At 41.3% G+C, this 26,410-nt stretch overlaps 1 protein-coding gene across 1 annotated transcript in view; it reads left to right on the top strand.

Annotated features, from left to right (window-relative positions):
• Positions 1-6,919: 6,919 nt before the first annotated feature.
• The window catches only part of NMS (neuromedin S), a 35,568-nt gene continuing 16,077 nt past the window's right edge, over positions 6,920-26,410 (top strand). Inside the window, exons 1-6 of the mRNA XM_040336445.1 lie at positions 6,920-7,279; positions 8,187-8,242; positions 12,598-12,648; positions 22,198-22,257; positions 24,404-24,430; positions 24,509-24,556. Of these exons, the coding sequence (XP_040192379.1) occupies positions 7,099-7,279; positions 8,187-8,242; positions 12,598-12,648; positions 22,198-22,257; positions 24,404-24,430; positions 24,509-24,556 (423 nt within the window). The 5' untranslated portion in view covers positions 6,920-7,098. The remainder of the gene's footprint in view (positions 7,280-8,186; positions 8,243-12,597; positions 12,649-22,197; positions 22,258-24,403; positions 24,431-24,508; positions 24,557-26,410) is intronic.

Below are 26,410 nucleotides of genomic sequence, written 5' to 3'. Positions count from 1 at the left end.
ACGCTGTATATCTATTTGTGTTTCTATGTCATAAGGGAATGATTTTTTCAAAAAGTCTAATTTATTCCACAGTTATTAACTCTATTATATTAGACAAGATAAGTCTTTAAGGAATCAAGTAGTATTTATTTATATAATTACCGTCATATTGTATATCATAAGCAATACATTGCCTTAGTTACATTAACAATATACGTTTTCACTCAAAGAAACAACTTTGTTAAACTGAAGCAATTAAAGAAGTTAATAAATCAATGGAACGGAGGGTGGTTGTCAACAGCAATTCTCCTTGTCTGGATGGGTTGTATAAGAAAAAATCAGTGGCTGTGTGCCTAGCTTTGGATCTACATAGTCCAGATCGTATACAGCCGTGGCCAAAAGTTTTGAGAATGACACAAATATTACATTTCACAAAGTCTGCTGCTTCAGTGTTTAGATCATTTTGTTAGATGTTACTATGGTATACTGAAGTATAACTACAAGCATTTCATAAGTGTCAAAGGCTTTTATTGACAATAACAATAAGTTTATGCAAAGAGTCAATATTTGCAGCGTTGACCCTTCTTTTACTAGACCTCTGCAATTCGCCCTGGCATGTTGCCAATCAACTTCTGGGACACATCCTGACTTAATGCATAGGATGCATTAAGGTGAAAAAACATTTACCTTTACAACCACTTTAAAGTATATAATTGTGAGGGCCCCGTACACACGACTGAGTTTCTCGGCAGAATTCAGCCAGAAACTCGATCGGAGCTGGATTCTGCCGAGAAACTCGGTCGTGTGTACACTTTTCAGCGAGGAACCCGTCGAGGAACTCGTCGGGCCTAAAAGAGAACATGTTCTCTATTTCCTCGTTGTTCAATGAGGAAAGTCGGCCTGCCGAGCTCCTCGGCGGCTTCCACACTGAACTCGCCGAGGAACTCGATGTGTTTGGCACGTCGAGTTCCTCGGTCGTGTGTACGGGGCCTCAAAGGTCTCTAGGAATTCAGGCTTGTATGTGAGCATCTGATCCTGTTGTTGAAAGGCAAATTTCTGTTGGATTGTTGTTTCTCCTTCACGAAGGGAAACATTTAAGACTTCAGATTTAGAATGATTTTCCTTTAAAACTATTCAACACTTCAAATCGAGTGAACTTGGATAATATGTGAGGGAAAGCAACTCTAGGATTTGAAATGTATAACAGCATATAGTCCTCATATAAACTGAGTTTCTGATAAATAGGCCCTAAAGGGATTCCCCTAATTTCTGTTTTTTTTTTTACAAATGGACACTGCTAGATGTTCCATCGCAAGTAGAAATTATTTTAGTAGTTCAAATGTACGAAGGTTTGTGCAGAAGAGACCTCACATAATTTGCCCCTATGGAGTCAATGTTGAACTTAATGATCCAGAGTGTTGAGAAAACACAAACTCAGGAAAAGATAACCTTTGGTTATAGACAGAATATATAATTCATTAGTATATCAACCGAATAATGAGATGTTATCTTTTTGTATTCAGTGAAAATGGGTTACATATTTGTAATTGTTTGGTGTCAAGGATAGCGTACACAGTCTTATATTGTATTAATGATATGATTATTGAAATATCCTGGGATAAAAGAGATATAAGATACCAACTGATTTATATCATGCAGTAATTTATACTGATGTGACAAAGATATAATTTACCTCTTCCTCATATTAACTTGGAAAAACAGTTCTATGATGTGGGAAAGGATGTCAGAGCTATTAGGGGAATATTAAGAAAGAATTTATGATACTGAAAGAAGCAAGCATTTGATATCTTTATATCATCTGGATGAAGAACTGTAGCAAAAAAATATATTATTACTTAAAATGTTTCTTGTTGGAATTAACTAGTTCATTTTCTGACTTTGAACAATGCTTGTGTGTACTATATGACATATCCACTTTTATGGTTATTTCTTTATTGTTTTTTTGTTATGCTTTATTGTGAAATCAAAGGAATGGTCAAAGACATTTCCCATTTGAATGACAAGTTGTAGTTACAAAATTATGTTAAATAAATGCTCTTTTTGATACAGTGCATTAAATAGGAATTGTTATGAATTACTAGCACTTACAATGCCTTGAAAAAGTATTCATACCCCTTGAAATTGTCCACATTTTGTCATGTTACAACCAAAAACGTAAATGCATTTTATGTGATAGACTAACACAAAGTGGCACATAATTGTGAAGTGGAAGGAAAATGATTAATGGTTTTCCCAATTGTTTACAAATAAATATGTGAAAAGTGTGGCGTGCATTTGTATTCAGATCCACTCTGATAACCCTAACTATTATCTAATGAAACCAATTGCCTTCAGAAGTCACCTAATTAGTAAACAGAGTCCACCTATGTGTAATTTATTCTTAGTAGAAATACGGCTATTCTGTGAAGCACTCAGAGGTTTATTAGAGAACCTAAGTGAACAAACAGCATCATGACCAAGGCCAAGGAACACATCAGACAGACTATGAGGATCTTGCAAGCTATCTATTAGAAAGGTTATATATATTGAAACGTAATGGTGATACATGACAGCTGCTAGCACTAATCACATCTCATAAAGCCGTGTGATAACAATATAAATTTAAACATACTATGCTGCGCTATCTCACTGACAATGTTCCCCAAAATAAATTTAAAGTGCCAACACTACAGTGGAATAAAACATCTGGATAAAAACTGTGTTGATATAACGAAAAATTCATATGATGCATTAAATCCTTAATTATTGTGGATAAATGTTCTGTGATAAGTGTCACACAACAACGCATGGCAGGTGGCATGCAGGGTATTCAGGAAAACATGGAAGTCCACGCCCTCCACAACCTGTCCTGTTGCACTTACATACTCCTGACCACTGAACAATATATGCTGTGGTTGCTAAGTTGTTCCCCACTATTATTTCTCAGCCACGGTGCCCCGAACATGGGACCAAGTTTACCTTGGATCAGAGTCATGAGTTGCCATGATGCACTCTACTACAAAGGGTGTTAAACAGGGCCTTTTAAGTTTATATAATAAAAGAAAAAAATTCAAGGAGTGGAAACTGCATTTATTTTTTTAGCATACTCCCCTGTTACATTTATACACTTATTCCAACCTTTAACTAATACATGGAAAGCTTCGGCATAGAAAGATTTGTCGGTACACCTGAACCATCCTAGGACAGCCTGCTTCACTTTGTCATCAGAAAGATTTGTCTCTTCTGCAAATTCATGAGAGATTATGCGTTTATTAATCCAAATCAGGTGTTCCATGCACTGAATGTTCACAGGAATGACTGCTGTGGGCTGGGAACCACCACGGCCGGAATTGTCACTGAAGGACGTACGGCCATCCTTGAAATGTTTACATCATTCAATTGTTTTACTGCGGCTGAGCGGCTGATCACCATACTGTGCTTGAAGTCTTGAAGTAGATATCCTCAGGTTTTACGCCTTCGTTCACGAGAAACATAATCACCATATGCTGTTCCATGCGCGCACTAGCACTGTTTTCTGCCATCTTAATAGGACAGACTTGCTACTTACCACTGCATGTAGTACCGCCATGCTAGCATCCCTTTTTATACCTGTAAAATGAAAAGTCCCCGTTTGACTTGAACCTCCTCGTAGCTTGCACCACAACAATGCATGACTCTGAACCAGGGCAGGTGGCATGCAGGGTATTCAGGAAAAGATGGAAGTCTACCTCTTACAGACCTCCCTCACCACCTGCCCTCAGTTGCACTGCTTGAGCCAAAAGGTAGGACTCTGATGTGAAGAGCGGGCTGTGTGGTTTGGGGACTGATATGATATGAAGCTCTCATGTAAAGCACAGTCTCTAATGTAAGGGAGTGACTCTAGCATTAAGTGAGTATCTGATGTTATAGGGGGACCTCTGGTGTGATGGGGAAGGGCTTCTTATGTGAAGAGGGATTCTGATGTGACATTAATTTCTTCAAGTCAGTTGTGTGCATTGTCTTAGGCTCAGGTTACCCAAGTAACATTTAAGTTTCATAGACATTTTAGACAAGGGAGCTTCAAGATTTTGAATACTTTTAAATGGTGCTGTGATTGACTAAAGATTGAGAAAAGATGTATAAGGAATTTTTTCTCTACAAAATGCTCAGACAAGCTGTTGATTTGTTTAAATGAAAGTGCTGAGGTTTAAAGGTGTCTGTCCTTGTACCCACAAAATTAAAACATTTTGTGGGTAAAAAGACTGTAACATATGTGTGCTGGGTATGCTGTTTTAATTAAAGAAAAACAATAAATATAAGGGAGAGAGACCCCTACAACAAAGTACTATAACTAAGATAAGACTTTATTAAAAAACATTAGGCTCCATTATCACCTCAGCGTTTCCATTACCAGTGTTTTTTAAGCTTGCAGCATTTTACAAGCTTTTTTTTAAAGCGTTTTAGAAGAGTATTACAAGCGTTTTACAGCTTCAGGTGTATTTTAGTTTAGCCAATAGAAAGCACTAGGGGGAGGAAAGGGAGAGAAACATAGGGGTGGAGAGCTGCTATTTGAGCATTTTACAAGTGATTTACAAGCATTTTATGATTTTTTTTTTTTGTCAGGCTTTTCTGAACAGGGACTATTGAAATTGATGGGATTTTGCTTGTTGGGCGTTTTACAAGCTGAAAAATGCTTAGGCCTCGTACACACGATTTTTTTTTTTGCCGAGGAAACCGGTCGTGTGTACATTTTTCGATGAGGAAACTGTCGAGGATCCCGTCGAGCCAAAAAGAGAGCATGTCTTCTTTTTCCTCGACGGGAATGGAGAAACTTGCCTTTTGTCGAGTTCCTCGACAGCCTAACAAGGAACTCGACGAGGAAAACGATGTGTTTTGCCTGTCGAGTTCCTCGGTTGTGTGTACGAAGCTTCAGGTGTGACCAGAGACTGAATGATAGTTAAACCATGAAAAATACAGCACATCACAAAAAATGTAATCTTTGCCTATCACCATATAAAAATTTACAACGTTGTCAAATAGTTAAACATGGAGTCCAGATGCGAAAAATGACCATGACAGAATAGAATTTGAAATGTATCTCAAGTGCTGTGCTCAATAACATATTGACAGCTTTAACCAAGCAATTAGCTGTAAATTAATGATGATAGGGTGATGTGACAGAGCACAGCACAGGAGATGATCGCTACACAAGTAACCAAAAAAACAAAACAAAACAGATGAACTGGATGACAGGTTTTATTTAATCTGTTTAGAAACGCCCACTATTTATTGTGCACCACATCATTATTTCCCTGAGGCTGCTCCCGATCTTTCACAATCCTTCCAATGCCCACAAACTTTGATAACCTTTTGAAGCCCATTCAGGGCAAACAACAGTTTTTTTTTAATGCCCTCCTTTCCAGTGATACATACTTTTCTTAACTTTCTGAAGACTGAGGCCTTGTACACACGACCAGACATGTCCGATGAAAACGGTCTGCGGACCGTTTTCATTGGACATGTCTGCTGGGATCTTTTGGTCTGATGTGTGTACACACCATCTGACCAAAATCCCCGCGGACAGAGAACGCGGTGACGTAGAAGACACCGACATTCTCTAACACGCGAGTTCAATGCTTCCACGCATGCGTCAAATCAATTTGACGCATGCGCAGGATTTTGGTCCGCTGGTTAGACGTACTAACCAGCGGACATGTCCGACGGACAGGTTTCCAGCGGACAAGTTTCTTAGCATGCTAGGCCGGAAAATTGTCCGGTAGGCCCTACACACGACCAAACATGTCCGCGGAAACTGGTCCGCGGACCAGTTTCAGCGGACATGTTCGGTCGTGTGTACGAGGCCTGAGGATATCTAGTAATGAAATGTAATTAGTGTTGGAGGCAGCTCAGAAGAGGAGGTGAGTATTGTAGTCAGTGAAAAAAAAGTTTTTGCTTTGCCCTAAATGGGTTTGTTTTGAGATTTTGAAAAATGTAGAGGCATTCTAAAGCCTCATACACATGATCGGACTTCCAACTGACTTTTCCGTGGATTTTGCTCTGAATGGGCGTTGGCCATGAACTTGGTATGCATACACATGGCAGGACATAGTGACGTAATAGACATACTATGTGGTTTTTCTGCTCTTTACCGCCAGCCTTTGGGCAACTTCTGCTATTGTTGTCTGATCTTTAGCATTGGTTCTGAGCATGCAAGTTTGTACTTTGGTCCGATGGACTTGTGTACACACGATCGGATTAGCCGACGTAGGACATTTGTTGCCGGAAAGTTTGTCTGTTCTCATAGCAAACATTTGTCAGATGAAAAAGCGAAAAAGTTTGTCCGATGGAATGTACACACGGTCGGATTGTTCATTAAAACAGGTTCGTCGAACAATTGTTGTCAAAAAGTCTGATCATGTGTATGGGCCTTAAGGCTTCCACTGAGTTCTAGCAACAAACCATTGGCGATAATTTATCTGCATTGTATAACTACCAGCAAATGACTCCCCTACTAACCTCATTAATCCAGTAGCATCAAAAGGGAAACTGTAAGCATTAAAAATGATTTCTCTGGGGGCTTGTCAGGTTAACAAATTGGGATTAAAATGTAATACTAAATACTGTAGTGTAAGCAAACTACAATGACACCATAAAATTCTGCTGAAAAAAGACAATAACAAGCCACTTTGAACATAGAACAGTTTTTGCAGACATTCAATAAACTAGATCATCTCATTGCAATTTCTTGTAAAGCAGGTTTCATGGTAAATCTCCCAGAACAAGGATCAGCAAACGTCACTAAATAGCAATTGTTAATAAACTCCATAGGAAGCGAAAAACCTATTATATTTCAGAAGGCACGTGCCGTGATATCACATAGTGTTCATAAGCAGCATTTCCTATCCACCACAGTTCAGTGTTAGTTATAAAATTCCCTATTGTGCAATAATATAGATCCTCTGTTCTTCCCCTCTTACTCAACCTTCAGCTAATCAGGCAACATTGATTTGGGGGGGCAATGTCTGATAAATAAGAGCTCAGCATGATACCAGCAGAGAAAGTAAGATCCTGCCAGGTGCTGATTGCTTGCACTCCTATGGGATACAGTGTTACATTTAAAGAGATAGAGCTGAACTGTGGATGAGCCAGACCTCACCATTAACATTCCCTGGCAAGATGCTCAGGGTTTGGAGCCACAAGAGAGGCAAATCCCTTACAGAGAAAAAGAGAGAGTTCCTTAACAGTAAATCTGGAAAATACGGTCCTTCTCTGCCATTGCTGTTTGCAGTCTGCTGCTTGAGTGCTCTTCATCTATCCTCTGGTAAGACATTACCCTTTTATTTTCTGTGTTATTTTGCTAAATAGTGGTTATGTAGTGATATCAAGTGACCTTTCAAATTATGCAATTATGAAAGCTGTGTAAAACTTATGAAGCATAGATAACATTAACATGACTATTGTGTAAACGGCACCATGAGAAACATCTTGAGACCCCTCTGGAGATCCTAAATCATGGCATGCCCTAGGTCTAATTTAAAAATACTGCTGAAACAAAGTAAGTTCCTAGTGTATTTTAGTTAGTCTACATACTGTACTCTTATCTAATATCGGCACTAAAAGTATTATGATCTGAAAAGAACTGAGGTACGATTAGGTGTTATGAACATTTTTACATAGAAACATTTTACATTCTAAAATGTTATTTAATAATACGCACATAAAACCTGATTTGTCATAAATAAGGGATTGCATTTCAAAATAATGAAAATACATTAATATTTTGAAACAGTGTTTCAAAAGTAAGGTCTACAAGCAGGGAATTTAGAAGACAATGGTATAAGTGTAATTTGCCAGTTTGATGATAGCTGTAAGAATTAATACAAGAAAAAAATATATTAATTAAGTAACTTACAATAATTAAACACACTATTCTGATGTATTTGATATTTGTTCATGTTTGCTAATAAAGTAAAATTCTTATGCTTTTTTGTTTATGATTTCATTTTTTTTTAGGCAGGTGACCAATAATGATTGTTTAATTGTAGATTATATCCTGTTTCAGGGTATGGGTATATTTGCTGCAAGAAGCATGGATGATATTTGCAGTAAATGCAAATATCAAAATCGGCTTCTGTAAATGTAAAATAAGTTACTTTTGTTTGCACAATTCAAGTTTTCTTTTATGTTTGTGAATGTTTTAAAATATCCCTACTTTTTTGTCTTTTCAGGTTTCCCTCAATCGGCAGCACAATATATGGCCGATATGGACATTCCAGAAAGTGAGGTATTTCTTCACTTCTGTTTAGTTTTGTCATTGTAGATTGTTTGCATATTATTAAAAATATTGTAATAATTACATATACAGCAGTAATACATACATGCCAGGAGTCACAGCCTGATTTATGGAAAATTATGGAACATCACAGAAAATGTATTTACGTGTCAAAATGAAAATTACCTTTAACAATGTTTAGTAAATACAATTTACAACATGAATGTCATTTTCTTATACCTGCATATAGGCAGGTAACCTGCACCTCTGCAAACATTTTTTTTTATAGTGACCTCTGCAAAATTGAGTCCCTTATTGGGATATGTATATTAATACATAAATTGAGGGCAGGTATGCATTGCAGATAGTCCATTAATTCTAAACAGTTCAGGGACAGACCAGAATCTGAGGCCGCGTACCTTGTTCGGCTGTCAGAAATCTCGTCAAGCCAAATGTTCCCATTGCCCAACAAGGAAATAGAGAACATGCTCTCTTTTTGGCTCGACGAGTTTCCCGACGGGTTTCTCGGCGAAAAGTCTACACACGACCGGTTTTCTCGGCAGAATACGTCTCCCATCGAGCTTCTTGCTGAATTCTGCCGAGAAAACCGGTCGTGTGTATGGGGCCATAGACTCACTCAGCTGGAGATCTCCAGAATCTATTTGCATAAAAACCAACAATGTGCATCAAATCCAACAACAAATTCCACACTTACTACGTTTTCAGCTCAAAAAAACAAACGAAAAATTTTGGTTACGTTAAAAAAAAAGTACTTTCCCAAGTATTGAGCTTGAAAATCGGCAAAACACCCAAAGAAAACAAGATAAGGAGATTTAAATGTAATCAATTACACTTTTTTGGGGGTTTTTTTTAACATCATTGTGGACAATAGGAACCAAAATATTGGAGAGATTTGCTCTCTGATAGGTAAAGGGGTAATCTGGCCATTGGGTTGATAGCAGCCTGTTGACCACAGCTTTTTTTTTTTTTTATCAGGTCCCCATCTGTAAACTTTCTGTGTTTTCATCTTGTGCCAGATAAATAATTGTGCCCATGGATAGGGAAACATTTTGGCCAATTAAAATCATGTAAACAGGTTTGTCAGTAGCTGCAAAGTGAATGGTAATTAATATTTAATATCACTCGATAATTTACACAGGTGATATCCAGAATGGAAAACACAATTGTATAAATGAACACAAATAGTAATTGTTTAGTTATGTTTATTGCCCCATGCAATAATTAGGCAGATGGTTCATGTGTAGAACAACCAAAACTATTGGTCATAAAGGTGTCAGATCTGCTTATATAAACCTAGATTAGCTGATTATATTGGAATCCAAAATAACATCATGGAAGTCTCCTTGCAGTGTAAGTAATTATGAGAATTTAATTATAAAAAATGAACGACACATGGAAGATAGATTTAACCTCTAACATTTAGAAAATTACAAGAAAATTTGGGAATGTACCATCATCCTAATATTCATAGAATAGTCGAAGGGTTCAGGGAGCCCCCATGGACCCTGAAACACCAACACAGAACGGTGGGCAGGGAGGACTATACCGGTACTAGATAAAGTGAATCTACTCAAACCAGAGCTATCACATAGGTAAATTTAGCAAAATTTATTAGCATAGTATACATAAAAAGAGTTGGAGCCACGAGGCAGACAAACTCGAGATTGTCTGTCTCGTGGCTCCAACTCTTCACCTGAACCTTCCCCTCCCTGTTCTAGGGACTGCACGTTTGGTGATCTGATTGTTGTCAGGCTATGTGTATCTGTTTTTTTTTTTAAACTGTCTATGTATGATTTTAACACTTTTTATGTATACTATGCTAATAAATTTTGCTAAATTTACCTATGTGATAGCTCTGGTTTGAGTAGATTCACTTTATCTAGTACCGGTATAGTCCTCCCCGCCCACCGTTCTGTTTTGGTGTTTCAGGGTCCATGGGGGCACCCTGAACCCTTCGACTATTCGACACATGAAATATATGTTCCAAACTGTTACTAACAGCAAACATTCTAGTGAAAGGATGCAGTAAAGGAATCTAAAGCAGGCAACCTGCCTGTCCATGATCCTCAATTATTAACTGAGCACTACAGCAACCCTCAAACTTGGGGCACTATTATGTAAAAATGCCCACAATGTTTAACAAAGTCAGTGGCTGACCTTCCCCTTCCTGTACCTAGCAGGGGCAGTAACCAATAACTACATGAATTAGTTAAAGGGGGCACAGCAAAATTATTAATTCCATTAGAGAAATACCTGGCTTTCAAGGTTACAAGGACACTTGTAAAAACCTCAGAATGTTACACTGCTGAAATAGGAACATTTTTAAATTACTGCGCTTACTACAAAATATTGTAAACGTACACCAGCTGACACTACAATGTGACATATAAATAAAGTAAAAAGTGCAGCGCTAATTAAGCTGAGGAAGTGTACCATATTTTATAATGTGTGAACATCAGTATGTCGATACTGATAGATCAATGTATAAAGTGCATATAAACTGATGCAAGGAATGTGAAATATGTGAACATCAACACAATATAGACAATGTATACCAATATTTAAAGTGCATCAGTGCTTATACAAATAAATCAATTAGTGCAAAATATCATCACACAAACAAAGTTTAAGTAGAACCACACGTGCTGATAATTAGTAGTCACAATAAAGTAAATAACCACAGGTTTGTTCAATGAAAAACAAAGCCCATTATAGTCTGCTTAAAACTGACAAAACAGTAAACCAGAATGTTATAAGATGGGAGACTGAAGATCAAAGTATATGCCAGGAAAGAGTGGTGACAAGTGTATAACCGATGCAAGATCATTCGGGAAAGTGTGTCCTCTACCCAGGGGAAGGGGTAGGTATTCTTACCAGTGACTGTGGACCCACGTGCCAGTGGCAGCGCGCCAACCAAGCCTAAGATGGAAACCAGAAACTTTGGTGCAGGTCACCTAAAATTCTGGCAGTGTGCGCAAAAATCCTGTCCAACGTATAATCATAAATGAGGGTCATAAAGATAAAAAAGCCTCAACATAGTGTAGGTCAAAAATAGATGGATGGATGGATTTATTTTAAAGAAGTACTAACATCATGAAGATATGTACAGATAAAAAAATGTGATCACAAATTCAAACCCAATGTATGGAGCTGGCTAGCAAGGTATAGAGCTTTTTGCTTACAGCTCCATACAGTGGATGATCCCGGGTGATCTTGCATCGGTTATACAATCGTCACCACTTTTTCCTGGCATAGACTTTGATCTTATACCATTCTGGTTTACTGTGTTGACAGTTTTAAGCAGACTATGATGGACTTGGCTTTTCATTGAACAAACCTGTGGTTATTTACTTTATTGTGACTACTAATTATCAGCACTTATGCACTTTTTTTGTGGTTCTACTTACACTTTGTTTGTGTGATGATATTTTGCATTAATTAATTTATTTGTATAAGCACTGATGCAAATTTAATATTGGTATACATTCCCTTTATTGTGTTGATGTTCACATAGTTCACATTCCTTGCATCAGTTTATATGCACTTTATACATTGACCTATCAGTATAGACATACCGATGTTCACACATTATAACATATGGTACACCTAGGGGTTGATTTACTAAAGGCAAATCCACTTTGCACTATAAGTGTACTGCAAGTGCACTTGGAAGTGCAGTCTCTATAGATCTGAGGGGAAGATCTGAAATGAGGGGAAGCTCTGCTGATTTTATCAACCAATCATGTACAAGCAAAACTTTGTTTTTCTTTTCCCGTGCATGTCCCCCTCAGATCGACAGCGACTGCACTTCCAAGTGCACTTGCAGTGCAAAGTGGATTTGCCTTTAGTAAATAACCCCCCCCCCCCATGTTAATTAGTGCTGCACTTTTTACTTTATATGTATATATTAATTAGAATATGCAAATAGCAGGTCAAATGAGGAAAACCGCAGGTTAACTTTTATGACAGTTCCACCAGCCGCTAAAATGTTCTTTCTTTCCCCAACTACGTCATTTGATCAGTACGACCAAAAAAGTACCCGATGCTAAGGTGAAGAGAATATATGACTTTCTTTCTTCCTATGTGACTGTGCTGTTGCATGGTAACTGGCTGCTCAAGCACTCAGTGCTGTCACATGGAGGCAGGGGAGAGTCCTCAGCACTGTGTAAGCCTCAAGTAGTACAAATGTAGCCCACAGAGATTTTCTTCTGGCTAAGAAGCAAGAAATTTGTCAGTGGTGGAGCTGACAATACATAAATCTATTGCTTTTGCCTACATTGCATGGCACATTCTCACTTTAAGAAACATCTTACTGGTCAAGCTTCCTTTTCTTCTTTTATCCCTAGAGATTATCATTGTGCTTTAGCCAGTGGACAGCACTATTGGATCAACCACAGGTAACCACAGAAAAAAAACATGTGTGTGTAAAACAAATCTCCTCAATATTACAATGAAAGGGTGTTGTTATCTCTTTTTATCAGTTTTCTTTATATTTTCACATAAGGATTCTTCAAAACCAAAAAGCCATACTGTATTGAGAGCTCTTTGTAGACACAAAGTATTAATGAGGCGTTAAAGTGGCTAACTGCAGCTACTATGCCTAAATCCAATCAACATATTGGGGTTGATTTACAAAAATGGGAGAGTGCAAAATCTGGTGCAGCTCTGCATAGAAATCAATCCGCTTCAAGGCTTTTAGTCAAAGCTTCATTGAACAAGTTCAAGTTAGAAGCTGATTGGTTATCATGCACAGCTGCACCAAATTTTGCACTCTCCAGTTTTAGTTAAACAACCCCATTGTTACTGTCATAAATATAAGTGTATGTGTTGTACAAAGATTTATCTATGGTTCAGCCTCTATATCTGACCACAGGGTGCAGATCCTAAGCTAAGATATGACAGGCCAATCAATTTGTTGTAGAAAAAAATGTAAATATATTTGAATCCATACATTTCAGTTAACTCTGTACTTCAATTGGATAATGTGAGACATTTGGCAATTTATTAGATAGAATATTATACTAATGATAAGTCTGTTAGTGTCCCAATTCATTATATAATGTGATGGGTAATTCTGTGTTGCTATATTTTGAATTATTTGCTCCAGGAACTAAGCAGTGAACGGTTTTCCACACTACAGTCTTAACTACTAGTCAAAATTAAATAATTGATACCAGTGGCAGCTGGTGTTTTTATTGGGGGGGGGGGCGGCAAACAACCATCACCTCCCTCGAGCGGCACCCCCCCTGCTGTTTGCCGGTCAGTCCAGAACTTACCCCATTGTGGTGGGTAGCAGGCAGCATGGTGCAGCTGTTCAGCTCCTAGTCCTCTCCTCCATGGTGGCTTCCAGCTCCTACCCTCCTCCTCCTACGCATCCAATAGGATTGCCTGTCCTTTTAGCCAATCGGCTGACCGGTGTTAAAACCCGCTTCCTGATTGGCCAGGGGGAGGATCAGTGTTACAACAGCCTCTGGCTCTAATTGGTGCTTCAAAAAAACAGCCCCTCCCCATTGGAATTCATGCGCAGATGTCCTGAAAGGGGCTGGATCCATAGATAGGGAAGGCGGCGATGGACAGGGGGAGCAGCTTCCTTAATGGATGGGCCACGCTGGATCATACAAAAGCCATTTCATATCGGTGACTAAAATACAAAATGTTCTGTTATAGAAAGTATTGTGATTGTCCTTGATGACTGATGGATTGATTGACTGATTGATTGATTTATTTATAGTAGATTACAGTTTATATGAAAATATATTAGACGGCAGTAAAAGAAGACACATTTTTTGCAAACATACAGTGGGGAAAATAATTATTTGACCCCCTGCATATTTTGTAAGTTTGCCTACTTACAAAGAGATAAAGGGTCTATTATTTTTTATCATAGGTGTATTTTAAATGATAGAGACAGAATATCAACCAAAAATTGGTTGGCAACTCAAAGTTTCAGCTTCCTCCATACATTTTCTATAGGATTAAGGTCTGGAGCCACTCCACTCCATGACCTTAATGTGTTTCTTCTTGAGCCACTCCTTTGTTGACTTGGCGATTCTAGCTGAGGTTGACTGTCATAGTCAGTATTTTTCTTCCTCCAAACACGGCGAGTCGTTGTAATGTCAAAGTGCTCAACTTTGGCCTCATCTGACCAAAGCACTTTCTCCCAAGCCTTCTCTGAATCAACTAGAATACTAGATGTTCACTGGCATGACTGTACATGCGCCTTTTTGAATAGGGGGATGCGCTGTGTTTAGAGGAAGAAAAATTATGACTATGAAGCCTCGCGCACACACAACCGAGGAACTCGACGGGCAAAACACATTGTTTTCCTCGTCGAGTTCCTTGTTAGGCTGTCGAGGAACTCGACAAGGCAAGTTTCTCCATTCCCGTCGAGGAAAAAGAAGACATGCTCTCTTTTTGGCTCGACAGGATCCTTGACAGTTTCCTTGTCGAAAAATGTACACAAAAAAAAATCACAGCAAGTTTCTTGCTGGTTTTTGCCGAGAAACTCGGTCGTGTGTACGAGGCCTGACCCTCAGAACACCATCCCTACAGTCAAGCACGGAGGTGGAAACATTATGCTTTGGGGCTGTTTCTCTGCTAAAGGTACAGACTGACTTTTTCACATTGAAGGGCCAATAGATGAGGCCATGTATTATAAAATCTTGGATTAGAACCTTCTTCCCTTCCCTTCAGAACACTGAAGATGGGTCTTTCAGCATGACAATGACCCAAAACATACCGTCAAGGCAACAAAGGAGTGGCTCAATAAGAAGCACATTAAAGCAGAATTCCACACAAAAGTGGAAGCTCCGCTTATCTGTCCCCCCCCCTTCAGTGCCACATTTGGCACCTTTCGTGGGGGGGATCTTTAACAGGTAACCATCCCCACTTCTGAGAGATCTCCCTGCGGTGAGATCACTTGGAAGTTTGGGCCCCTTCCTCTTCCCCCTGCTGCTGGGCCATTTAGAAAGTGCAGTGTGCTATGCGCATGCACAGTACAGAACCGGCTGCGAAGCTGAAAGGCGGCAGCACCCGAGAGACAATGGAAACAAGGGCTGGGGTGCCGGGATCGCAGTATTTGTAGCTGCTGACTTTTAATTTTTTTGCTGGGGGGTGGGCGGAACTCCGCTTTAAGGTCATAGAGTGGCCTAGCCAGTCTCCAGACCTCATTCCTATAGAAAATGTGTGAAAGGAGCTAAAACTTCGAGTTGCCAAGCGATAGCCAAGAAACTTTAAGGAATTAAAGAAGATCTGTAAAGAAGAGTGGACCAAAATCCCTCCTGAAATGTGTGCAAACCTGGTCACTAACTACAAGAAACGTCTTATCTCTGTGCTTGCCAATAACGTTTTTTCCACCAAGTACTAAGTCATGTTTTTCTTGGGGATCAAATACTTATTTTACTCACTGAAATGCAACTCAATTTATTACATTTGTATTTTTTTTTTCTGGATTTTTGGTTGATATTTTGTCTCTATCATTTAAAATACACCTATGATAAAAAAAATTATAGATCCTTCATTCGTTTGTAAATAGGCAAACGAAGAAAATCTGTAGGGGGTTCAAATTTATTTATTTTTCCCTACTGTATGGTATGTGCATAATATAGGAAAAACTCACGTCTGCTGTTCCCACTACTAAAATGAGTATCAGATGAACTAGGCCAGCTTTAACAGTAGGGTTGCTATCCAATAAATCGCAATCACTTATCACTGTAACTTTCCAGGAAGCATTTAGCACATCCACAGGGTATTCCCCTATTAGCTTACGTTTCTGTAGAGACAAGCATTATTGATTTATCCTGGACACTCTCTGTGCCTGGACATCTACTATGTGTGCTTCTACAGATTAATGTTTGGAGCCAGTGTTCCAAAAGGAGAAACCTTAGTGTTAATCTTAACTGTATAACATTAATGTTTTACCAATTAGTTTTTTAGGCCAAACACACCTAACGATCACATTCTTGTAGTACATATACTGTATGCAGTACTTAAAGAGGAACTGCAGTCTGCTCACATACAGTAGGTGTTTGTGATATTGTGTTTTTAGCATGACAGCATCGCGCTGATTCTCGGCGACATGGTGCCGAGATCTCACCGACATCTCGCACTCACTTGAATAGTGACAGCACATTCCAACGTGCGTGTCATAGAAACGACGGGAGATCCGACTTGGATTCCCGCCAATTCTACACGTGTGCGGCGTTTGTTATGAATCCTGAGGGGGAAGTCCCCGCCGGATTTTAAATAAAAATTCGACATGGGTTCCCCCCTCAGGAGCATACCGGGCCCTTAGGTCTGTTATAGGTTGTAAGGAGAGCCCCCTACAATCCATACCAGACCCGTATCCAAAGCACGCTACCCGGCCGGTCAGGAAAGGAGTGGGGACGAGCGAGCGCCCCCCCCCTCCTGAGCCGTACCAGGCTACATGCCCTCAACATGGGGGGGTTGGGTGCTCTGGGGCAGGGGGGCGCACTGCGGCCCCCCCACCCCAGAGCACCCTGTCCCCATGTTGATGAGGACAGGGCCCCTTCCCGACAACCCTGGCCGTTGGTTGTCGGGGTATGCGGGCGGGAGGCTTATCGGAATCTGGGAGCCCCCTTTAATAAGGGGGCCCCCAGATACCGGCCCCCCACCCTAAGTGAATGGATATGGGGTACATCGTACCCCTACCCATTAACCTGGAGGAAAAGTGGTAAAAACACAAATAAAAAACACAGGGTATTAAAATATTTTATTAGTCTGCTCCGGAGGCTCCCCCTGTCTTCTTTAGCTCTTTTACCAGGGGGAGCTTCTTCTTCCGATTTCCGGGGGTCTTCTCCTGCTCTCCGGGGTCTTCACCGCTCTTCTGTGACGTCTTCTCCGCTCCGGGGGGTCTTCTTCTATGTTCGCCGCTCTCCGCTCTTGACTCGGCGCACCCCGGTTCTTCCTCCCGCTGTCCGGTGCCTTCTCCTTCTTCCGCTGTTCTGTGACGTCTTCTCCTCTTCTTCCGCTGTTCTGTGACGACTTCTACTTCTCCCTTCAGGCCGCTGTGCTGTGACGTCTTCTCTTCTTCTCTTCTCCCGATGTTGACACGCGGGCTCTTCTCGCTGAAATGGCAGGTGCGCTGCTTTCATCGGACCTATATAGGCCTCACAGTCCCATCATGCTCTGTACCTACCCATGTGATACCTACCCACGTGGTAGCGAGAAGAGCCGGCGTGTCAACATCTGGAGAAGTGAAGAAGATGACGTCACAGCCCAGAAGAAGAAGAATACGTCACAGCACGGAAGAAGAAGATAGACGTTCAGCGCTGAAGGAGAAGGCACCGGACAGCTGGAGGAAGAACCGGGGTGCGCCGAGTCAACAGCGGAGAGCGGCGAACATAGAAGGAGACCCCCGGAGAGTTGAGAAGACCCCACGGATAGCGGAGAAGACCCGTCGGGATAGCGGAAGAAGAAGCCCCCCCGCCGAAGACGCCGGAGGAAACCCGCCGGGGGTGGGGGCTTTTTTAAAAGCGACCCCCCCGGCGGTGGAAGAGAACCAGACGGCGGCCCCCACCCACCCGAAGACGTCAAAGAAGAAGCTCCCCCTGGTAGAAGAGCAAATAAAGAAGACAGGGGGAGCCTCCGGAGCAGAAAAATAAATTATTTTAAAAACCCTTGTGTGGTGTGTTTATTAACTTTGACATTTTTCCTACAGGTGAATGGTTAGGGGTACGATGTACCCCATATCCATTCACTTAGGGTGGGGGGCCGGTATCTGGGGGCCCCCTTATTAAAGGGGGCTCCCAGATTCCGATAAGCCTCCCGCCCACATACCCCGACAACCAACGGCCAGGGTTGTCGGGAAGGGGCCCTGTCCTCATCAACATGGGGACAGGGTGCTCTGGGGTGGGGGGGCCGCAGTGCGCCCCCCTGCCCCAGAGCACCCAACCCCCCCATGTTGAGGGCATGCAGCCTGGTACGGCTCAGGAGGGGGGGCCGCTCGCTCGTCCCCACTCCTTTCCTGACCGGCCGGGTAGCGTGCTTTGGATACGGGTCTGGTATGGATTGTAGGGGGACCCCCTACGCCGTTTTTTCGGCGTAGGGGGGGCTCTCCTTACAACCCATAACAGACCTAAGGGCCCGGTATGCTCCTGAGGGGGGAGCCCATGCCAGATTTTTATTTAAAATCCGGCGGGGACTTCCCCCTCAGGATTCATAAGAAACGCCGCACACGTGTAGAATTGGCGGGAATCCAAGTCGGATCTCCCGTCGCTTCTATGACGGCTTTGTCTCTATCGCGGCAAGCCAGCTCGGCGCTGGCTCCCGCGATGGGGCTCGTAGGTGCTCAATCTCGCCGAGAAAGGGAGCGAGATTGACACAATATCGCGTGCACCTACTGTAATTAAAGAAAAAATCTATTTTGTACTTGTCAAATATGCTTCAGAAATCTCCCTCCACTAAGTCTGGCTGCATCCATTTTAACTGTGGGCAGCTGAAGCTTTTGCCTGTTTACTTCCTGGATTTACACAGACACACAGAGGCACGCCTCCAGCTCTGCAGCTCTGATTGTCCCTCTTATGACTCATCCCCCCCTCCCTTCCTGGCAAACTCTCACAAGAGTCAGGCCTCGTACACAAGACCGTTTTCCTCAACAGAATCCATCAAGAAACTTGGTGGCAGAGCTTTTTTGCAGTGGAAAACGATCGTGTGTATGTTTTTCATCGATAAAACTGTCGAGGAACTCAACGAGAAAAAAAGAGAACAAGTTCTCTTTTTACTCGACGGGAGTCCCAATTTCCTCGTCGTGTTCCTCGTCGGGCTGGTTCTTGACGAGAAACACATTTGTGTGTATGCTAAAAAAACGGCGCATGCTCAGAATAAAGTATGAGACGGGAGCACACCTTCGGTAAAAGTAGCGTTTGTAATGGAGATAGCACATTTGTCACGCTGTAACAGCCTGAAAAGTGCAAATCGTCTCTTACCAAACTTTTACTTAACACGCAGTAACATGAGATTAGCAAAAGCAGCCCCAAGGGTTGTGCCAGAGGGATCGAACTTCCCCTGCCGTTGTATGTGTTGTACGTCACCGGAGATTTGGTTTTTGACAGTGTGTACGCAAAGAAAGCTTGTCAAGTTTCTCCACAAGCCTGACAAGGAACTCGTCGAGGAAAACGATGTTTCATTTACGATGAGTTCCTCGGTCGTGTGTACGAGGCCTCAGAGAGAGAGTTGTGCATGATGTCATAGGCCTAGGCTTAGGGCTTTTTACAAGAAACAGGAAGTGGGCTGTATAAGGTATTTACTGGCAGAAAAAAAGGAAAAGGAAAATGGAAGTTGAAAAAACGACTGAAGGTCTGCTTTAACAGATCTATGTTTGCTGTGGTCATAAATGAATAAGTAGTATTTGTCCACTCATAATAGACCTATCCCAGATCAAATTAAATCTTCTTTCATTTGGCTCCATAGTAATTGATTGGCTCATTTGAAGAGCTGTGCTTCTCCTAATGCAGAGAGGTTTAATAGGTGATCTTTATATGTACCTGCTTATCTGCCTATCCATAAAGCTATCCATCTATAGTAGCGTACCCAGTTAGAAAATATTGTGTCACCTTTAAGAATCCCAGCCTTCACCAGAGCAGAGCAATGGTCAGGCGCACTGAATACAAATAAAACATTATGGTTGTATACATCCTCAGTCTTATAACTGGGGATGTAACTGTATTCAGAATTAAGCATGGATGAGAGTCTGTAGGCAAAAGTGAAGCAGGGTAGAGGTTCCAGGTTTGGGGCTGTGTTTCTGTACACCGATTTTGGGGATTTGGTCATAATGAACGGTCTCCTAAAGTTGCCTTTGTAATCATGCAGTGCCCTCAGGGAGCCATCTTATTCCTACAAAACTCATTATGTAGCAGGGCAATGACCCCCAAACATACAGCCTATACCAAAAGAGCTATCTTCTGTGAATAGAAAAACAAGGACTGCCATTGGGTTTCCTAAGTTCTAAGTCCTAAGATCCCATATTGAGCAAATACAGTTGAAAAAATGTATAACAATCTGTTCTTTATTTCACCCCCCACTTGCCACTCGAAAAACATACTTTATCCCTTCAAAAGATGGAATGGCTTCTAAAGATGCCAGGACTTGCATATTCTGGGTGGCTGGGTATGTTGCAGATCCTTTGGGGTTGATTTACTAAACCTGGAGACTGAAAAATCTGGTGCAGCTGTGCATGGTAGCCTAGCAGCATCCAAATTCAGCTCGTTCAATTAAGCTTTGACAATTGGCCCTGGTTCACATTGCTGCTACTTTGAAATCACGCTACTTCACTTGAAGTAGCGTGATTTCAAAGTAGCAAGGTAGGTGCGATTTCAGGTGCTACTTGAAAGACATCTGTGTGGCTTCATACACAGGTGTCTATTGAAGTCGCACCTGAAATCAGCAAAGTAGTGCAGGAACTACTTTTGCAAATCGGTGCGGCGCCGCAAAATTGGTGTCGCACCGATTGGAACAGTGCCATTGCCTCCAATAGGCTGCGACTTGTCATGCGATTTGATCTCTCAAATCGCATGACAAATCGCTCCAATGTGAACCCAGGCTAAACCAGGAAACTGATAGGTTTCTATGCAGAGCTGCACCAGATTTTGCACACTGCAGTTTTAGCAAATCAACTCCTTTGTGTCTTCTTACAAACCACAAAGCAGCAATATTTGGAATCCATTGAGCTTGATTTACTGAAAGCATATAGGCTGTTCACGTTGCAAGGGGTATTTTCTCTTAGCTTTGTTAATAAGGTGAATCTATACTAACTTCCATCATCAATCATGTGCAAGCAAAAATACTGTTGCTTTTATTCTCCACATGATTTCCCACATACTTTGCAAATTTTCATCTTATTTACTAAGCTAAGAAAAAACTTCCCTAGCAAAGTGAACAACCTATTTGCTCTTGATAAATAAACCCCATCAAGTCCACAAACTTTCAGGCCTCGTACACACGACCGGACATGTCCGATGAAAACGGTCTGCGGACCGTTTTCATCGGACATGTCTGCTGGGAGATTTTGGTCTGATGTGTGTACACACCATCAGACCAAAATCCCCGCGGACTGAAAATGCGGTGACGTGGCGGCGACGTGGTGACGATGACGCGGCGACGTGCGCGAACCCGGAAGTTCAATGCTTCCACGCATGCGTCAAATCACTTTGATGCGTGCGGGGGATTTCGGTCCGATGCTTAGGTGTACTAACCATCGGACATGTCCGACGGACAGGTTTCCACCGGACAAGTTTCTTAGCATGCTAAGAAACTTTTGTCCGCTGGAAACCTGTCCGCTAGGCCGGAAAACTGTCCGGTAGGCCCTACACAGTTTCAGCGGACATGTCCGGTCGTGTGTACGAGGCCTAAAAGCTAAACTCTGGGGAAACAACTAAACACACTGATGAAATGTGCCTTGGATTTGTATGTCTGTGCATCCAGTTCTGAGATTTACATCTTATCTTACTACAGGGGTAGTATCTCTGCTGCAGCAGTTGGGGAGACCTAATTTTTCAATGCTGTTGTTCAGTAACACTTATGTGTCTCCTCCCCACACCTGCTCTATGAATAGACAGCGGAGAAGTTTCAGACTGGCAAGTTCATCTCTCTGTCACTCTTCTCTATTCACCTATCAGCATGTTCATTTCATTGCAGCACAATTGACTGTTTCCTTGCTGCTGCTTCTACCTCCTCCAGCCTGTGTTTTGCTTTTTAGTGAATAGACTATGAGAGCTACTTTAATTTGTGTATTTTATATCTGCCTGGTATTCCTAATTTTCCCCACTCTCATTTATCATAAACAAGCTGACCAAGTGAAATATCAGCTTTTAAAATTAATTTTAAAATTAATTCTATAATCAGTAAAACCGAAATACTCTTCAAAGACTTGTTGGTGACTTGTTGCAGTGATCATTTACAAACTGATCTTTTACAAAAATGTTTTTTAGATATCCAATTTTGTCATGGATCTTTGTAGCTCCATTTACAATAGAATGAAGATACACGAGGTAAGAAATTAGAAAATTAGATAGTATAAAGTATGGTATTAAGCACACGTGTTTTCTGTTGACATCCAGAGCCGTCACCCAACAAGGTGAGTTTTGTACATCATACACTTATATCCAGTTGTGTCATGCTCAAGCATAAAAATATGTTCTGCACCATTTAAAATAATGCACAAACCAAGTCAGCTTTAAACTTGTTTTGTTTTCTATCACATGGGGCTGCCATAGAAATGAAATTAAACAAATCTCCCTACATACGTTTTACATGTATATCTGCTGTCTTCAGCTTTATATACTGTTTAGAAAGTGCACATTGTGATTTTTTTTCTTCTTGTTTAAGCGGGGGGGGGGGGGGCTTGCAATACACTGTGAGACAGCTGACTGGATGAAAGGCACACACCCCCTCTCCACAATGGCAGAGACTTGCAGAGCTGTGCTGTGAATTGACCAGCTGTTTGCTAATCTATTTATAGCACCCGCCCTGACGCAAATTTTAGGCTGGTTTTATCACATGTGTCAGAGAACTTATATGATAACTGATGTTATCTGATAACAGAAGAACAGAGCAGGAGAAAGCCATGGGACTTGGGGCTTTTGAGAGAGATAAGAAAACACTACAGATATATGTGCCCAGCTCAAATTTCATGAATCGGGTTTACATCCACTTTAAGGGTAGTTAATCTTCTATATATTTTATGCATTTGTGCTTTTTTTAAACTTATAATCTTTTCTGCAATAATTTAATGTTGCAATGACCTCCTGTTAGCTTGTTTCAGGTGCATCTGTCATTAACTAAACATGTGTGCTGAATATGATGGTTGCCTGACAGTAGCAGAACTCAGTATTTCTCCGACACTGACCCTGAACAAGCATGATTGACAATATAACTTTTGATCTCCTTACTTGTTTTTAGAAACCAAAGCATCAGCAGGACAGCCAGACAACTAGCGCTTTTATAAGTACAGTCAGCAAAAGTAGCCTCCATATATCTCTTTCCAAATATATTGTTTACTGTGATAAGTTTCTTATTGTGTATAATGCAATGAATGTTATCTTCTGAGGACAAAACACCAACACTGGAGTTAAAGCGAAGGTTCACCCAAATAACATCTATATCAGACCAACTTCTTTATACTTCTAACATGTACAGCATTTTTTTTTTTTACGCTGTACATACCGTATAATCTTTATTTGCAATCTGGCTTCCGAGTACTTCTCCCCGCGGGAGTAGGCTTTTCACCGCGGCGGATAAGGCCCCGCCCCCCGTAATCGTAGGCGCGTCACAAGTCACAGCGTTTCCGAAAGAATTCGAACATGCAGAGCTGCGAGTCGGCTCTATACGGCGCCTGCGCACCGACTAGGAGCCGTGTAGAGCTGACTGCGCAGGCGCCGTATAGAGCTTCTTTATGTTCGGCTTCTTTCGGAAACACCGTGACTCGCCCGCCCCCCGTGTTGCGTAGGCGCGTCACGAGTCACAGCGTTTCCGAAAGAAGCAGAACATGAAGAAGCTCTATACGGCGCCTGTGCAGTCAGCTCTACACGGCTCCTAGTCGGTGCGCAGGCGCCGTATAGAGCAGACTCGCAGCTCTGCATTTTCGGCTTCTTTCGAAAACGCTGTGACTCGTGACGCGCCTATGCAATACGGGGGGCGGGGCCTTACCCGCCGGGGTGAACTTTTTCTGAAAGGACGTCAATCATCTGGGCGACCTCCCAGAGGACATTCCTCCTCAGCTTGGAAACGCCTAGAAGTACCCGGAAGCCAGATTGCAAATAAAGATTATACGGTATGTACAGCGTAAAAAAAAAAAATGGGGACTGTACATGTTAGAAGTATAAAGAAGTTGGTCTGATATAGATGTTATTTGGGTAAACCTCCGCTTTTAGTAAGAAGGGCTACAAATTTGAACAGCTAATGCAGTACCCTCCCTATCCGTAGGAGATTAAAACCACTGAACCAGCAATGCCCCATTCAAGTTGATGTACATTGACTGTAGATAATATTAATGATACACAATGCACCCAGCAGCATGTCTTATTTTATCTGAATGCCAAGGTTATACCAGGGAGTCGCTTTTTTTATTCACTGTATCATGGATATTTATTCAGCTCTATTTAAAAAAAAGCATGAGTTTTTTTTTATGTTTTCCAGGGGAATGATCAAGAGGTATATAAAAGAGTAAGTCACAAAAATAACATATACATTATGTAAGCATGGTGTATCCTTTATATATAACTTTACTGTTGTTATTCATAGTTTTTATTCCAGTACTCCAGAGCACAAGACCCTGCTCTAAAAACTGGGGTGAGTACAAACTAATATTCACTGTCAGTTATGGAAGTTTAAATAATAACTAAATTATACATTTTACATTGGAAGCCAAAGCTAAAATTACCGCTTTTTTATTAAAGCAGACCCCCGCCCCCTACTTTTAAATTGTCACTTTTACTCAACTAGTGCCTCTTCTCTTCCCCTCTTCACAGTGTATCGTTGTATGGCATAAAGTCTTGCACCTCATCTCAGATATGTGTCACATGACATTACACTCATCTGCAAAAAAACAAGCCTTTTTTTTCCCTGAGATCTTGCAAGATCTCACAGTTTAGGAATTAAGGGCCAGATTCACAGAAGAGATACGACGGCGTATCTCCTGATACGCCGTCGTATCTCTGAGATATGATTGTCGTATCTATGCGGCTGATTCATAGAATCAGTTACGCATAGAAAGCCCTAAGATCCGACAGGTGTAATTGACACCGTCGGATCTTAGGATGCAATTCTAGGCCGGCCGCTAGGTGGCGATTCCATTGCGGTCGGCGTAGAATATGCAAATTAATAGTTACGGCGATTCACGATTGTACGCTTTACCCGTCGCTCTAACTGTACGTCGTTTCCGTCGAGATACGCCGCGTAAAACTAAGGCTGCCCTCTGGGTGGACTAGCCAATGTTAAGTATGGCCGTCCTTCCCATGTCGAAATTTGAAAAATCACGTCGTTTGCGTAAGTCATCCGTGAATGGCGCTGGACGCCATTTACGTTAACGTCGAAACCAATGACGTCCTTACGATATCATTTAGCGCTAAGCACGTCGGGTAATTTGACGGACGGAGCATGCGCAGTACGTTCGGCGTGGGAACGCGCCTAATTTAAATGGTGCCCGCCCCATTTGAATTAGGCGGGCTTGCGCCGAGCGGATTTACGTTATACCGACGCAAGTTTACAGGTAAGTGCTTTGTGAATCAGGCACTTACGCTGTAAACTTGCGGTGGTGTAACGTAAATGGGATACGTTACGCCTGGAAGTTGCTGGTGAAATAGCGTTTTCAATGGGCACCTGTAAGATCTTGGCTACGTCACCAGTGTCCAAAAAGATAAGGAAATGGGATTACATTAAAAGTATGTAACAGCAATATTCTTTACATAAAGGGGTTGTAAAGGTTTGTTTTTTATTTTCTAAATAGGTCCCTTTAAGCTAGTGCATTGTTGGTTCACTTACCTTTTCCTTCGATTTCCCTTCTAAATTGTTTTTTTCTTTGTCTGAATTTCTCACTTCCTGTTCCTCCTCAGTAAGCTTGCCCCCATCATCCGAGCAGTGGCCTCTCCCCACAGGGATGTAGTCCCAAGGGAGGGGGCGAGCACACTGACTAACCCCCAGCCAGAACGTCTCGACCCTTGTCCCAATCAATGGTTTCCAACTGAAAGAAATTAAATAAAATGCACCTGTCACTGCTTAAAGCACCAATTGCTAGGTGCCACTTGACTTTTTGTTGGCCCATGTTTACTGTTCAAATTTGTATTATTATTCTCTGCACAAACACCATCTTGTACCACTCCATAATAGCAAGTGCTAATTCTCATTTTCTAGTAGTATTAGTAGTAGAATTAAAACATTTTTGTTTAATTTGCACAAGATGATTGTATTTAATTTTTGTAATGAGTGGCCATTACTTTTTGCATGAAAAGGAGTGAGTTTTTTGTTAAGATTGTTTGCTTTATTCAAACTTTCTGTATGTCATATATACATATGAGGCAATTACATTTTAATGAAATAAAGTACATACAGTATATTCATTAAATGCAAAGTTGTGTCCGTGACATTCTTGAAGAGATCCATGGCTTAAAAAAGGTTAAGGTAAAAGGGTTTGAAACATAATGGTTT

The sequence above is a fragment of the Rana temporaria genome, chromosome 2 (genome assembly GCF_905171775.1).
Source record: "Rana temporaria chromosome 2, aRanTem1.1, whole genome shotgun sequence".
NCBI classification, from domain to species: domain Eukaryota; kingdom Metazoa; phylum Chordata; class Amphibia; order Anura; family Ranidae; genus Rana; species Rana temporaria.
This window is presented reverse-complemented; position numbering and strand designations above follow the sequence as displayed.